Source organism: Cydia pomonella, chromosome 6 (assembly GCF_033807575.1).
Source record: "Cydia pomonella isolate Wapato2018A chromosome 6, ilCydPomo1, whole genome shotgun sequence".
NCBI lineage: Eukaryota > Metazoa > Arthropoda > Insecta > Lepidoptera > Tortricidae > Cydia > Cydia pomonella.
In genome coordinates, this window is record NC_084708.1 from 17,963,959 (window position 1) to 17,980,536 (window position 16,578).

Sequence of the window (16,578 nt, forward strand, 5' to 3'; positions counted from 1 at the left end):
GTTATATAATAATGAGGTCGGGGGCACGTTCATAGTTTCATGTGGTTTCATGTGAACCAACGTTCATAAAAGTAATTTAATTTAAGAACACCATTCATATTTACATTAATGTTCGTTTTATTACCACAATTTCATGCGATATTGGGTCCGCGCGTAAAACAGTAAACTGTTGACTTCATTTCCGTTGCATACAATTTCTGCAGGTTACTAAATGTGCTAGAAATTTCTTGGAAAACGTCCCAATATAGATTGACATTTTGCGTGAATTTCCCAGCTTTGTGGCGAAATTACTTCTAGCCGAGCCCATCGAGGTCCACATGTTATTAATTACCCGTGCGTAATGCGTGCCGTGCCGCTGAAGTATGGCATTGTCACCACTGAAACTGATTTAATCACGTATCACTTTTCAGTCGCTAGATTTTAAAGCTTAAACAAATATTGATCTATTAGTTTCGAACTTAAGAGGAATTCCTAGTTGCGATTTTTCCATACAAACACTCTCGACTGTTTCCTCCCTGTATTTTTAACCTAGTGCAATGGTTTTTTCAAATAAGATCAATATCATCAATATCTGTGCCGCTATGTTTTGCTTTTTTGGATTATTTTATTTTGAAGAGACTTACAGCGCCTCGAAAATCGCAAAAACGGCTCAATTGAATTGGCTGCAAAAAAGACGCAGTATATAAATATGACAACAAATATGCAAAAGATCAAAACATAGCGGCATAGATTATTTCTTCCTCTTGCAGTCTCTAAAATTTCATAATGATTGGTTGCGTTTTGAAGGAGGAAATAGTAGAGAGCGAAACCTCGATTTTTGAGTTTTTGGGTGGGAATTTTAGTCTGAGCTGCAGTTGTCATTATCGCACGCACGCACTCCCGCCCACCGCAGCGCTTAAACGTAGCTTCAAAAATTCGAGATTAGAAAAGTTGTTCAGCTAGGAATTGATCTTAAAACAGTAAATACTTAATATGAATATTTTGCGGAAGACAATACATAAGTTCTAAATAAATCAAAGCTTATTTAAGTACAAGGGAGAACTAAGCATACATATATGTACATATATATATATACATACTTATACAAAAAAACCGGACAAGTACGAGTCGGACTGGTCCACCGAGGGGTCCGTACGAATTTAACTTTTTTTAATTCTCTATTTTTTCCCTGTAGTAGTATAAGACGATATTACGCGTTTCCGAGATAAGGGTCTCGACAGACCGACGGACGGACAAGAAAGTGATTCTATAAGGATTCAGTATTTTTCCTTTTGAGGTATCGAGCCATTAAAAACAAATATTTATGCTCACCACGTAAAAAATTAACCTTACCGAAAATCACGAAGAAAGCTAGCTTCTCAGGTAATATATCTGACTACCTACCGACGGTTAAAGAGACCGTTACAGTATGCATATGTATTGGAATTTTAAACAGAAGGGAAATCACAAAAGCGATTATTAAGTCAGAATGCAATATGAAGTCCCAATCATTTTTTTTGTTTGGTTGAATAGGGAGTTTGGTGTAAGGTAGGGAGAGAGGTCAGGGGGTGGCCGTCGTCCCACGGGCACTGTTTACATTATGCCTATTACATTATTATGATTTATCGCTCAATCGATGCCTCCACCGCGCAGCGAAGCTTCCGTAATTTCGGCTTCATTTTGTTAACGTTTATGTACGTAAAGGAATTTGAACTACGCTTCAACACGTTAAGGTATCGGCCTTTGATGTGAGAGACGCGCAACAGAAATAGCGAGAAATAAAATCGGTTTACTTTCGATGGCGGCTGTATTTTCGACTGTGTCGATACACACGTAAAATACGTATTATTGTAAACCATTGGAAGTAACGGTAGTGGATTTGAAATCGATGGGGATAACGTTTTTGTTGGTTTGGAGATAGATATACGATATGGATAAGTATATCACTTTAATGCTTCTTGCTCCAATACAAGTATGTGAGTAGGTATGCGATGCGTCTAAATAAATAGCCTATTTATTTATCTGAATTTGCTCTATGATGCAGCAATCTGCAGCATCTAAAACGGCAATCGGTTACAAAGCTTGTATAATTAATTTTTATGTTGATCTAGCAATAATTAAGTAATACCTAACTATATCATAATAAAGGCAAAGTTTACACTGGAGTAGGTATGCCCTTTATAAATAGTTGATCGTGAGGTATATGATAGTGGTTTGCAGCAAAATGTCGAGCTGCATTCTTGTCAGAGAAACTATGCACATAGTAAGCGATACGTAAATATTTCGCCATGAGAAAATATGCAATATTAATAGCCGGTATTATCGTGGTCACATAATTAATGAAATTAAAATAAATGGAACGTAACTTTAAATAAATACAGGTTTAAAAGATTATCTAGGTATATATTATTTACGATGAACACTATGAATAATATTGTGTACCTACCTACATAATATTATGATTACAGGTATATAAGTGTAATAATAAAACGACAATATCATTATGTCGATAAAACATATTAAGGACGCACTCAGGGAGACTACGCAGCATATTAAATGTACAAGGAACCTTTGCCGAAAATAGCACTATCCAAAATAGGTTTGAACTCGGTGGTGAATTTGCATGGAATTTACGCTGAAATTGTGATATTGAGTGGCAATTTTGGTCTACATTTCTGTCTACATTTTGGCTTTAAGAGGCCGTAATTGGACTAGCTAATAGGTACTTAAAAAAGAATTTACTTATACATTTGTACAATATTTCGAAAAATATGTACCTTTGGTGATTACATATAAATAAATAAATAAATAAATAAATAAATAAATAAATAAATATTATGGGACATTATTACACAAATTGACTAAGTCCCACAGTAAGCTCAATAAGGCTTGTGTTGAGGGTACTTAGACAACGATATATATAATATATAGATACTTAAATACATAGAAAACACCCATGACTCAGGAACAAATATCCATGCTCATCACACGAATAAATGCCCTTACCAGGATTTGAACCCGGGACCATCAGCTTCGTAGGCAGGGTCACTATCCACTAGGCCAAACCGGTCGTCAAACCGGTCGACATATATGTCAACGTTTATATTATATTCGTGTACACAACCAACGAGATGCTGCTTATTCTTTTTATGAATAAAAAATGCAAAGTTGAATGTGCTAGATTCAAACTTATTACTCTTATTAGGTACAAGATTTCAATTTATGAAGTAATGAAAAAAAATGTTTTTTCAATATTGGCACTTCAGTAGGTACCGTTAAGAAGTATCTCTTGTGAGTCTTGTGACGTGATTTGCTGTACTTGTAAATATCGCTATTCGCCCCTTAAGACGTGTAAAACTATAAATAATAACTAACGGTGGAATCGTTCACCGAAAAAGGGTAAGTCTATCTAAGGGTAGGTCAGTTAGTAGAGGGGTAGACTAGTATCCGAGTCGCGTGGGAGTCTCACTCGAAGCAGGGATTTCTTCCATTTAACCTTTATTTTTAAATTATTATTGCAATTAATTTATAAAACGAGTTCTATTTCTGCACGATGCAGGTGTATATTACAAATGCAACTGTTAATGAATTTCCACCTGTTGTGACTAGCCATATGCCTATTTCGTAATATTGGCCTTGGTTTTATATTAAAACACATAGAAAATAATGAAAAACTACAGTACTCTTCGTTTGCATCTTTCAGTCATGATTTCACTCCGTATTCTAACAATTACAACTTGAAGGACATGTTTCCGTATTTTACCACTTGTGATTTCGATTAAATACATAACACTCAGTGAATTTTCATTTATTTATTTATTTTAGAATGCTGCGAAGAATGATAATAATCAATTGAAGTTAACCTAGAATAAATGCATAATTATTGGTGTAATAAAGAACATTGAGTTACTAACTTAATAATAAACGTAAAATATTACAATACAGACGTTATTTTCAGAAAACAAAACTATAATACCTGAAGTTAAATAATAATGTTGGCATATTCATGCTTGATAGGTTTTGAAACGTTTCATTTTATCATTTTTTTGGTCTACTTAAACTGACTACTAAGCGAATACTGTCGTTGTGTGCGTAAAAGTCGCCATTATGTCGCTATTATGTCGCCGTTATGTCGCCGTTATGTCGCTACTATGTCGCCGTTATGTCGCCATTATGTCGCCGTTATGTCGCTACTATGTCGCCGTTATGTCGCTACTATGTCGCCGTTATGTCGCTACTATGTCGCCGTTATGTCGCTACTATGTCGCCGTTATGTCGCTATTATGTCGCCGTTATGTCGCCATTATGTCGCCGTTATGTCGCTACTAAGTCGCCGTTATGTCGCCATTATGTCGCTATTATGTCGCCGTTATGTCGCTACTATGTCGCCGTTATGTCGCTATTATGTCGCCGTTATGTCGCCATTATGTCGCCGTTATGTTGCTACTAAGTCGCCGTTATGTCGCCATTATGTCGCTATTATGTCGCCGTTATGTCGCCATTATGTCGCCGTTATGTCGCCATTATGTCGCCGTTATGTCGCTACTAAGTCGCCGTTATGTCGCCATTATGTCGCTATTATGTCGCCGTTATGTCGCTACTATGTCGCCGTTATGTCGCTACTATGTCGCCGTTATGTCGCCGTTATGTCGCTACTATGTCGCCGTTATGTCGCAATTATGTCGCCGTTATGTCGCCATTATGTCGCCGTTATGTCGCTACTATGTCGCCGTTATGTCGCTACTATGTCGCCGTTATGTCGCTACTAAGTCGCCGTTATGTCGCCATTATGTCGCTATTAAGTCGCCGTTATGTCGCTACTATGTCGCCGTTATGTCGCCGTTATGTCGCTACTATGTCGCCGTTATGTCGCCGTTATGTCGCTATTATGTCGCCGTTATGTCGCTATTATGTCGCCGATATGTCGCTATTATGTCGCTAGTCGCCAATATGTCGCTGTTATGTCGCTATTATGTCGCTAGTCGCCGTTATGTCGCCGTTATGTCGCTGTTATGTCGCTACTAAAGTATATAAAAGGGCCGTAAAGTACGGAGGATGGGCATTCATTCTTTAACCATCGGACTGGCGGTATCTCTGGCTTTGGGTAAGTAAAGTTTCTCTACTATTCCTTCTATTTGTTTGTGTTTGCTGGGAATTATCCTGGTAAATTTAAACTTGTAAATTGTGTCTATGTTTGGCATTGCGGAGACAATGTTGTCGTAATGCTAAGCTTAGGCTATGGTGGAGATTCTTTACTTCCTTATCTGTGTTACTATATTGTGAGTTTTGTTAGTAAAATCTAATTTTGTTATTTTATTACCTTTCTATGAGGTTAGTTTGTTATTTTATAAAGCCAGATCACTGTTTGGACTAACAGTTTGTCCATCTAATCAGCTGCTCCCTAACGGTGTCAAATTGCAGCTGTTTAGAAGTCTTTTGCTCCAAGTTGAGAGGACTTGGCGTCTCTTCTTTACCAACATAAGAGGCGAGCATACTCTCCTTAGTCTCAAGGTCCAGCTGTTAGATGAATGTGAGGGCATCACGTGCGTGCCATTGAGAGTAATCTCAGCTCACTGAAGTCTGCAGTAATTGAGGCTAGGTCTCGTATTAAATATATTTATATATTTCGGTGCTCTGGCTCATGCTAGTGCTGGTCACGGGAGGGCTTCTGTCATGATTGGTAACAAACACAGATAAAGTTTTAGTCATGGCAGGGTATCCCAAGTGACTGGTACGGGTGTGTGTGCTAGTGCGCTGATTACCTATAGACATGCTAGGGCTGTCTATTCTCATCCACCGTGCCCACGTGGCGATGAGGAGGGGGCCAATCACACAGACACTAGGGTTTTGTCGGCCGAATGCTTACAGCTTAGACTTAGGGATACACTTGTGTATGTTCCAAATCACTAGATCAATGGTAAGTACGATCTGTGTTCTGGACATACTAGATTAGGGTCTAAGGGTAGAAATAGGGTAGAGTCACACACACTGTTATAGGGTCTCTCTCTTAGGTTTGATCTAGAAATTCGATTGGTTGGTGTATATATATATCTTTCAAAAGGTTCTAATGACGTGAAGCTATGTTTTATAACGTGTACTAATGATAATATTAGTGAAATACCGGTAATGGGTTTTAATTACCTAAATCTTCCAGACTGTTACTCTGAGTGGAAAGTTGAGGGTTATCAGTAACATCTTACATCTATTTATTTTCATTTCTGGGTTTTTGGTGTAGAGACGAAGTACTGAGTATTCGATCAGGTCCTAAGGTATTTATATATTCAATCCTTACATATCAAGTTGGGTTTAGGAACACAGACTATTCTGGGATAAAATAATGGTTTGTTTTAGAGACCCTTTGGCAGGCGAGCGCAGTCCATTGGAATCTTTGAGTGGAATAATACTCACCTTGATAGTTCGATCTCATAAAGTACAGTAAAGAGTTAAACTTGTACTTCGTTTATACATTTGAAAGGCCTAGAAATTCAGCCTACTTTTAGCTATGGGGACTGGGTAATGGCTTAGTAGCCTTAGCTTTTGGATATAAAAGATAAGTAATTGGTGTCTGACGAATACTTATCGCTTCTCTTCGTCAGCCCCTAGGTTTGTATAGGGTTGCGAAGCGTTGGTCATAGCCCGTCTGGCTAATAAGATAGTAGGTGGCCCGATTGATATTGCTAATCGGAGTAAGAGTCTTCAGACCTGCATCTAGCATTAGAGGCAGCACGCGTGATCCGTTCACACCTCGTTTAGAAGATGATAGGATTGATAGGTAATAATATTTTAATCTTAATATAAGTGTGTAAATGGGCTTAACCCGGGAGTGCTGCTTCAATGTTACCCCGAAGACTTAATAGGAGTAGCAGGATTTTACCAAAAATATTTTTATATTTATATAATCATATATGCTGCAATAACTAAATATCTTTCTAATTAATTATTAAAAATATATCTTACATTACATCAAAAATCATTGATAGGTTCTGTAACTTAAGGCTACACCCGTCGTCTACGACCTTGCGCGTGGGGGCGGAGTCCATATCCTTTATCGCGACACTGCTCATACCTTGTCGATTGTTATATATTTTCATTCTACTTATAAGGTGTCATATTTAATATAGAAATGGTTTGGAATAACTTAATCTTATGGTATTTTGCTGAAGGTTGAATTTTAACATAATACCCTATCGATTATTTCCTCTCAACATAATAAATTATTTAGTATAGTAAATTTCCGAGTCTTAACGTCTAGGTAATACTTAATCAGGTAGAATCAGAGTCCAAGATTTAGCTGTTACTCATTAAAGAATCTAGGGTACCGCGGTTCGCTTCAAGGGGTCCTAACCTTTAACTAGACGTTCACTTGGCCAAATTATTGTTAAGGTAAAATTATTGTTGGGGTAAATTTTAGGAGTAATTTTAAAGGTGGGATTGATAACGATTAGGTTCCTTATTTTATTAGGTCCGGGGTTTAATAGATGGGGTAGATTGGGGTGTAGGTAGGGGAAGTTACACTGTGCATGAATAGTTTGGCGTTCTTTTTACGTGTATGTGCGTAAATTTGCAGGGTAGGTATTCGTAATAACCTCTGAAGTGGGAGAGAGATATTTAACTTACGATGTGATGAGATTACTATAGTGCGTCTTCAACTCTGGGGATTGGATGGCTACAATTAATTACGATTAAGTATATGTAGGTACATTTTCACGTTACCAACTTGACTTAATTATTTACCAAAAATAGATTATTGGACCAAATAAATAAAATAGAAATTAACTAAACAAATAATCAGCATTTCATTACGTGTTAACCTTCACGTGCTTTAGTGAATAGAACCGTGCTTTCACGAGAATAACTATTGCGCGGTTTAGTAACCTAGCATTTTTCTTGGCCAGTGCTACTTTACTAGAACCTAAAAGTAGGTGCTCACCCAACAATGCGTTAAATTGGGAGTGCAGAGTCAGAATGCAAATACGGACATAGAGGAACGAGTGCATTCAGCAAGAATCCCGGGCCGCGACGCTCAGAATATCCCTCTTTGAGTCGGTAAAGCGCTATGCATGCACCTATGTCGACGAGAAAGCTTAAAATTTACATTATATACTGCTTCCCAAGTCTTCATGGCTTAAATGATCCCGGTAGGTATATGGTTTGTTTAAGTTTCTCTGTACTAAGATCATCCAAAGGTAATGTAAATACAACACTGAGTCGTAACATATGTGGTACTGTATTAAATACAGATACAAACTCCAAAAACTTACTAGGTACTCTTACTGACTGAATGCACTGAATCTTGAGATGCTTTAAAAAATGCGTCTATACTAGGAATATCAGTTTGTTGTTGTATTTTAAGTAGAGGATTTAATAAAATTGTAAGAAACAGAAAAGGCTGTACATAACAGAAAAGGTAATATTCATAGGTATTAAATAATAGTATTTTATGCAACTGTTGTTTAAGAGAGGTCAAAAAAGGCGAGTGATTTGAGGCGAAGCCGAAAATTATTAATAAAGACGCCACGAGTACTTTTTTACTCGGTTAAACAACTTGCATACAATACTGTTTCTACGACGAGCACTTACTAACTTTGAAATAAAATTGTGAATTTAACAAATATTTTTCATGTTAGGAGGGTACGGGCGGGAAAATGAATGAATGAAATTAAAAAAAACTTGTCTATGGTTCACTTATTTGTGAGAGATGACGTTTAAAATTAGGTTGGCAACAATGTCATATTTCATACAATATTCTTTAAGTAGTCATTACACGAAGTATCGAAACGTGCCAAAAAGATACTGCGTGTATGCAAAAATGCGATTTTGGGAAATAGACTAAAGACTTGTCTTGACAACTATAAGGTAGGGTTTTAAAGATGTGTCCACGACCCTTTAAATGGCAAATAAAAGTACGAGAGTAGAAAAATAATATATTTATTTCAAGAATAAAATAAAATAAATAAAATAGGTAGTTACAAGACAGCTTTGTTAGGGTTTACAATAACAACTCGTATATTATATAATATTAATATGTTATGTTATATCATATAAATGAAATTTTAAAAATTTATTAAATACGTGAAAAACATGAATTTACCAGTAAACAATTATCTTGATAATGTATTTACTTATATGTTACTTCAGTTAAATCTAAAAGCTTAAACATCAATCTTCCTGTGGTCCGACAGACGTTGCGGCAACAAAGCGCCGTAATGAACAGCCAATGAAAGATTTTGATCACCGATCGAATTTACTCGAATCGAGGAAATGGTTGCAAGCTATTGAATTGAGGTGCTTTGATGGAATTGCGTGCCGGGTACAAATCACAAAACATTCCAGTCCCTTGGTTAATTGATTCCTGTAGGCCTTCATTAGAGAGGGCGGAGTGCGAATCGACAAAAACGGACTTTTACGGTAAGGAGAACGCCTGAGTTCGGACAAAAACCGCAAATGACATTCGGGAGGTGGCGCGGATCGAATAATTACATCGCGTCCCCATGGCTTACGCGCCAACTTGGCTTTCACACTCCAAACACCACTCCATCGTGAAACTTTGTGCCGACTTCGCCAAATTACTACATGTTTTACCAAAAAGTAAGTACAAGCTTAACAAACTTTGTTGAAAGTAAAGCATGTCTGGAAGTAAGCACACGATGAAATCAAGCTTTAATGCTTATTAGAATGATAGAATCGCATATTGATGACAGATTAGAGCAGATCATTGAAGTGTTGCCATATTTCGTAAATTTCTAGGTTTCTCTTAGTACTCGTAACTTATTACTTAACCCTTTCTTTTTTAGATAATTTACGAATACTCAAAGATACTTGTAAATTTACAATCACCCTTCCTTTTTGTCTTTACCAACATCTGAAGACGCCTGAGAAGATTCGAAAGCAACGGGTGGCCGGAACAGCGTTGTTCCCACGAAATTGTCAGCGCCGCGTCGGTTGGAAAGTTGAACGAGATACAGACGCATCGGCAGCGGTACGTTGTTGGAAATTTAAAAGAATTCCAATATCAGCGGGTGTGTCGGAGAGCCATCTCTAGATAACGGCAAGTTAGGCGCGCACACGCTCTCACAGCGAGCACAGTGAGATTACCATCAGGAGGGTTAATACTAAGCTCGTTACTGAACACGCAACTTTAATCTGGGCTCTAGGCTGGCCATTTTGGCAACATGATATCCGGTTAATCAATGTTGGTGATTGCATGAGATCTTAATCTAAACTTTTGAATCTTTATGCAGTTTGAAACATAATGGTAATAAAAGAACTTTTGGTTTGTTAGAACCGGGAAATCAAATCGTAGTCCTGAAGGGTTACTGGGTAACTGAGTTTTCATTTTAGAATAGGATTAAAATTTGAGTGTCTTTTCTGCTTTAAATCAGATTAGATGAGATTATTTTGATTGTTCTAATATCTATAAAACTTTTTTACCACAGGATAGAACCTTTTAAACTTGGTTGAAAGCAATCGTCAAGTCCTTCAACCTCAACAGCTAGTTGAATTCAAAGTTTGGACAATAACCCATCGTACTGCAGTTACAAACCAAACTGCTGCGATATGTTAATATAGCGCTGCCCGATGTCGCCGCAATATCTTAGTACTTCGTACTTCGCAACTGGGTCGTCCACTCGTCAGCTCGTCACACTCCCATTGAGCGTTTTTTGTAGTTTTAGTTTAGTTTACGGTTTTTACTTAATTTTTGAGTTAAATGTTTAGGTGCATGTATATTTTTATTTTATGTACCTACGTATTTTTAAAATAGTTCGTAACTGTACACTTTCTATTTTCTAGTACTAAATAGGTAGTGTTTGTATGGTTTGGTTTGTATGGTTTGGTAGTGGAGTGGTTTAGAAAATTACCTGAATAAAACACAAACCAAATTAATAAGCTGCGGGTATCCCTATAGAAAGTCCCCCTTCTCCGTATTCTAATTTCTAACATAGATTCTTATACTTTTATATTCCACGGGAGCCTGGAAATGTAGTAGCTACTACTATTTTTAATGGTGCTTACGCTAAAATGTTGGGCGGTAACTGTGTGGCTGTAATAAAACTACGTAATGTCTAAATGCTCTACATATTCCTACAAATCAAATTTTATATAAAAATATCCCAGAAAATATTTACATATTCAGTTATTACATTCTGGGCAGCGAGCGGCAATTCCATTTATACTTAAGTTTCAAAAATAAACTATCCATTATTTATGAACTAGCGAATGAATTTTACCAGCGTCTATTTGTGCCGCGCAAATTAATTCGAGGCGGTGAGGTATTCCGGAATGCATATCCCAAAGGGCGGGATCCACACGGGATTAGCAACGTTAGTAAATTCTAAACGAACCGGCGCTGCGCTTCCGCACTAATTCAATTTGGTAAAGAGGGACTTGAAAAAATATGCTCCAGGTGTAAGTTAAATAAGAATCACGAGACCGTATGATCTGAATATTTAAAAAGGAGAATTAAGCATAATGTCGGGCACATACGCTCGAAGACTTGTTTGTGTGCATCGTTCTTGCTTCAGATATAAAATATAAGTCAACATTTGATTGTGTTCTCACATTAACTTTTTCATTATTTCATTTAATTTAAAATTTATTTTATTGAACTACATTTTGTTGTTTCGTGAATTACACCTAACCAGCTTACTTGATTGATTTAATAAACCTATATCATTTTCCTACAAATGATACCTCACTAGTTCGATTTTTCGTTATCCGAACATGAGGTATGGTAAAATCGTGTAAAAAATGTAATGAACTAAAAATATGACACTGACTACTGGCTAGCTGGTAATCACGCTGAAATTTAATTTAACTACATAATGTTTAAATAATACTCATCCAAGGCGACTTACCATGACGGCGTTAATTTTGAAGTCCATGTGGTTCTTGACTTCGGCGGCCAGCTCCCGCACCAGCAGCAGCCCGTCCTTGCGCGCCACCTCCACGTTATACTCGTGGTATTTCTGCACAGATAAACATATATTTGGTATAAAAGTACAGTACGAATACCAGGCAAGGAAAACCCTGTCTTTGACGTAGGGCATAGGTACTATAAAGTTTTTCTTAAGAAACGAGAATGCTTTGGAGCTGAAACATCCATGTGATAATTTCGGAGGGCGATTCAAACTATATAATATTTTAAATATGAAACGGTAAACAAGAAAACCTGTCAGAATATCTATCTCAGAAGGCGCATTGTATTTATATACAGGTTATGAATTTGATTTGGGTTTATTTATTTAAATTCGATTATACATTTTTTCATTTTATTTTCAATGTCACTTTCGACACAGACAGACCACATCCATAACAAATTTAGATCAAGTTTATAACCTGTTATTACAATCAGAGTACGCCTCACGGTGTCCTAAGTCCTAACATATCAATGGGCGCCTTAGTTACACAACGCAACATACCCGCTACGGCCTACGCCGTAGCACTACGAGATTACGTGATGAGTGAAATTAAATAGTTGTGGGTGTAGAGTAGGCGCTAATACTGTGTACGGATTATGGTATACACAGCAGCCTATATATATATGTTTGAGGTCAATCTTACACACCGCCGATCGACCTAGCTCTAAACTATGTATTATTAGAAGTTATACATTGGTACGGTCGAGTTCATACACATATTTACAAAGCTATGTTCCAAAAATATATTTACAGTACATATGGTGCTACTTTACCACACTAGTGCGAAAATTAGCATATTACGTTACTGTGTCGAACATTTAACGGGCCATATGTACTGTAAAACGTTGTACGATACATGTGCGAATAGGTAATTCGCAACTTGTGTCGATTTAAAACACTTCCTTCGGTAGTATTTTAATTTATCGCCACTCATTTCGAATTTACTATTTTTCGCACTTGTATCGTAATGTACTATTACACATATCTTAGACACTGACAGTTAGTCGTGTTATAATATTGTAAAGATGTTTTTGAACTAGATTTTAACTATGTTTACTATGTACTAAGGTCAGTATGGATAAGTGTAGCTACGGGACAAGTGTAACTGACCTTCATAATACTTAAACTAATTGAAATATTGATTGATACTGCTATGATCAGTACCCCTAGTGTAACTAAATTCGATTTTGAAACTTGACGTACGCGTTTGCGTTTAGTCTCATTTTGTATTGGATTTAGGAAGAGCGCGCCAAGCGGGACGTTTTGGAACCTCAAAATCCTATACAAAATGAGACTTAACGCAAACGCGTTCGTCACGTTATGATGTCGATCAAAGTTACACTAGGGGTACTGTTGTCATGAGTAAATCAACGATAAATTGAAATTTATTACTAAAGGTAACGTTGTCAAGCAATTTAGAGAATATAGTCATTTTAAAATCTCACAATTTTTTTAATACGAGTTGCAGCTCACACGAGGCATTTCGTTCTATGAAATTCGAAGCAAAATCGTCAAATCCGTTTATTGTCAATAGGTAGTAATAAATATTATTATTTAAGCTTCAAGTAACTTTTAAAATTTCTTTTAAATAAGGGAAAACAAGAGATTAAAGTGCATTTAAAAACGTAGCCTAAAAATGAGTGGGAAAGTGTGTTTAACTCATTTGAGGCAAGTGTGACTGTATGTTACACTTGCCCCGTATCAGAGATCGTAAGCAATTATTTCTTGTAATATCAATGACTAGCTTTTGCCCGCGACTTCGTCTGCGTGGACTTATTAATTTACGTCCCTAATACCTTATTTTTCATCTCACCGATATGTATTATGTTTTAAAAAAGCGGTGGTGTCCTAGCGGTAAGAGCGTGCGAATTTCAATCCGGGGGTCGCAGGTTCAAACCCAGCTCGTACCAATGAGTTTTTCGGAACTTATGTACGAAATATCATTTGATATTTACCAGTCGGTGATGGAAAACATCACGAGGAAACCGGGCTAATCCCAATAAGGCCTAATTTACCCTCTGGGTTGGAAGGTCAGATGGCAGTCGCTTTCGTAAAAAAATAGTTTCTGGGAATTAGTTGTCAAGCGGACCACAGGCTCCCATGAAGCGTGGCAAAATGCCGGGACAACGCGTAGGTATCTATCTATTATATTAAAGTACCTGGGCGACCGAGCTTTGCTCGGTTATAACTATTTATTGTAATATGGTGGTGTATAACTAAATTAAACTTGTCTAAAACAATAAAAAAAAAAAATATATATATAAACTTGAACATATAAAAAAAAAACAAAAAGTTAGTCACCGGGTGAGATTCGAACCCATAACACTCGCTGGACCAGACGGCAGTGGCCGGCAACATGAAATTAGCGACCATATTCTGCGTCGAAAGAAAAACGCATGAAAACTCGAAAACACGCGTTTTCCCAAACATAAGACTAATCTAGATCGATTGTATACCCCCAAAAACCCCCATATACCAAATTTCAGCGAAATCGTTAGAGCTGTTTCCGAGATCGTAGAAATATATATATATATATACAAGAATTGCTCGTTTAAAGGTATAAGATATAGAAGGTAATATTTGTTTTGTTCACATATTTTTTTCAAAGCTGTAGATTGATTTTTCTTTAAAGTGCATTTTTCACTAAAAAAATGTTTTCCACCCCAGATTCGAACACGTATGCCACAGTTACCCCGGATTATATTTTATCATAAAATGATGATAACTAACTAAGTATATAGTGTAGATCGAAATTCATTAATTATCATCGTTACGTATCATGGTTGTTCTGTTTTAATATTAAAAATTGTTGTCTAGCGTGCACTAACAATGTAGTCACACTTACCTTATTTTGCTGGGGAAGTGTGACTCTGACTCTACTTTCATTAAAGAACCTAAATACCATCTATATATCATCGAACTAACATAAAACACATTGTTTACAGCTAATGTTGAACCTTATAATATTGTACCTTAGGGCACAGTTCAAAATCTAACTTTATGATATTGATTTATGTGTTCAAAGTTAACCTTACATACTATATTCGGTGACTTAATATGACAAATACACAAGAAAAAAGCGGCCTGATTCGAACTTTATGATACGTCAAAAATGTCCTAAAGATACGATATGAATTGGATATGTCCTTGCCAAAAGTGAAGTGTAAAAGCGTTTTTGTTTGAAGAAACGTCACTTTTAACACTTACATATCTAATCCATATCGTATCTTTAGCAAGTATTAGATGTATCTTAAAGTTTGAAAGTTTGAAACTGAATGATTACAGGAAACCGGAGTCTACTCTTAGTTGGAAATTATTTCTGGTGACATTTATTCAGTCCAATAAGCAAGACTCGGGGAAAGGCGTTACAGATTTAGCTATAAACACATATGAAGTCTCTGGTGATATTATTGTACGTTCATTATCGCAACGAGCGTCACAATAATATTTCAGAGCAAATAGACTAGGCCCTGTAATATCTGCGTAGAGCAGGCACGCGTTATTTATCGCTTTCACGAGCACAGATAAACATTGGCAGGCATGTAGCGTTCGCATAATTTGCGAAAATGACAACAATCGTGTCGCATCGCGCTACATTACGCGCTGAGTTATTGGGCCCGGCGTCGCAGATTAAATGACAGTGCAGAGTTACGCCACTAAATAACAAAAGTGAGACACAAGAATATTATTTAAATATATCTATACTAAAAGACGGGTCCCTCACGTATTTTAAGTCGAAAAACGCTAGACATGTTTCAGTCCGTACCGAGGAGTGTCGTCTGGAGTTTGCGTTGACAGACCGCCGCAGACTACGGGCCGCACGCCACTATAGATCGTGTCGTCCACGATGATGCGCAGATTTGTCAAATCTGTCCGTTAACCACATGACAATACGAGTTAAGGCAAGGGTCTTCGTGAATGTCACGATCTATAATCGAAAATCCATCTTAATTTACCAAATAGACCCTACGGAAAATCAGCGCTGGCTTTTATGCTTATCGGGTTAATTTTGTGGTTAACACATAATTGTTATATTTTTCTGCCTGTATGTAATCATGAATACTAGATAGATATTTTTATTATCTACAAATTGTCACGACGCTGTCGCTTTTAAGGATTTTATCCCATTTTTCTCACGGTCATTGTAAGTTATGCTTGATATCAATAGTATCTAATATTTGCTATAGTGAAAATATATGTTTATTGGAACTTGAGAAGACCTGTAACCGAACTAGAAAATGGATAGAAATTCATTTTTCATTCTGATTTTTCTCGGGTTTAGCATACGAAGTTTTTGTTGTTATTACAAAGATATCAATGATAAGTAATTTCTGTATTGCTTTAAGAGCGTTGTGTATCTTCTATATCAATATTTATATAATCTGCGCGTACATGGCGCCGCGATGCGGCCGAGACCTGTCAAATTTAAAAATGGAACAAACACGTCCAGAATTTGGCGGATGCTGCCTGCCAAATTATTGTTATTCGCCAGAGGCGCCCGCTTCGTGCTTCGTTGTTATTGAATTCTGGATTGTGCCCCGCGCTGCTTTTGTTGTGATATCAAATCTAACGAGATATACTTACCAACGATAATACAATATTTCATCCTTTTTAGGGTTCCGTAGCCAAATGGCATAAAACGGAACCCTTATAGTTTCGCCATGTCCGTCTGTCTGTCTGT

The 16,578-nt window shown here is 36.9% G+C and overlaps 1 protein-coding gene across 4 annotated transcripts in view; it reads right to left on the reverse strand.

Annotated features, from left to right (window-relative positions):
• LOC133519171 (voltage-dependent calcium channel subunit alpha-2/delta-3) overlaps positions 1-16,578 on the reverse strand; it is a 112,090-nt gene that overhangs the window by 47,644 nt on the left and 47,868 nt on the right. For all 4 annotated transcript variants that reach the window (XM_061853132.1, XM_061853134.1, XM_061853133.1 and 1 more), the window contains exon 3: positions 11,835-11,945. In XM_061853132.1, the coding sequence (XP_061709116.1) occupies positions 11,835-11,945 (111 nt within the window). The remainder of the gene's footprint in view (positions 1-11,834; positions 11,946-16,578) is intronic.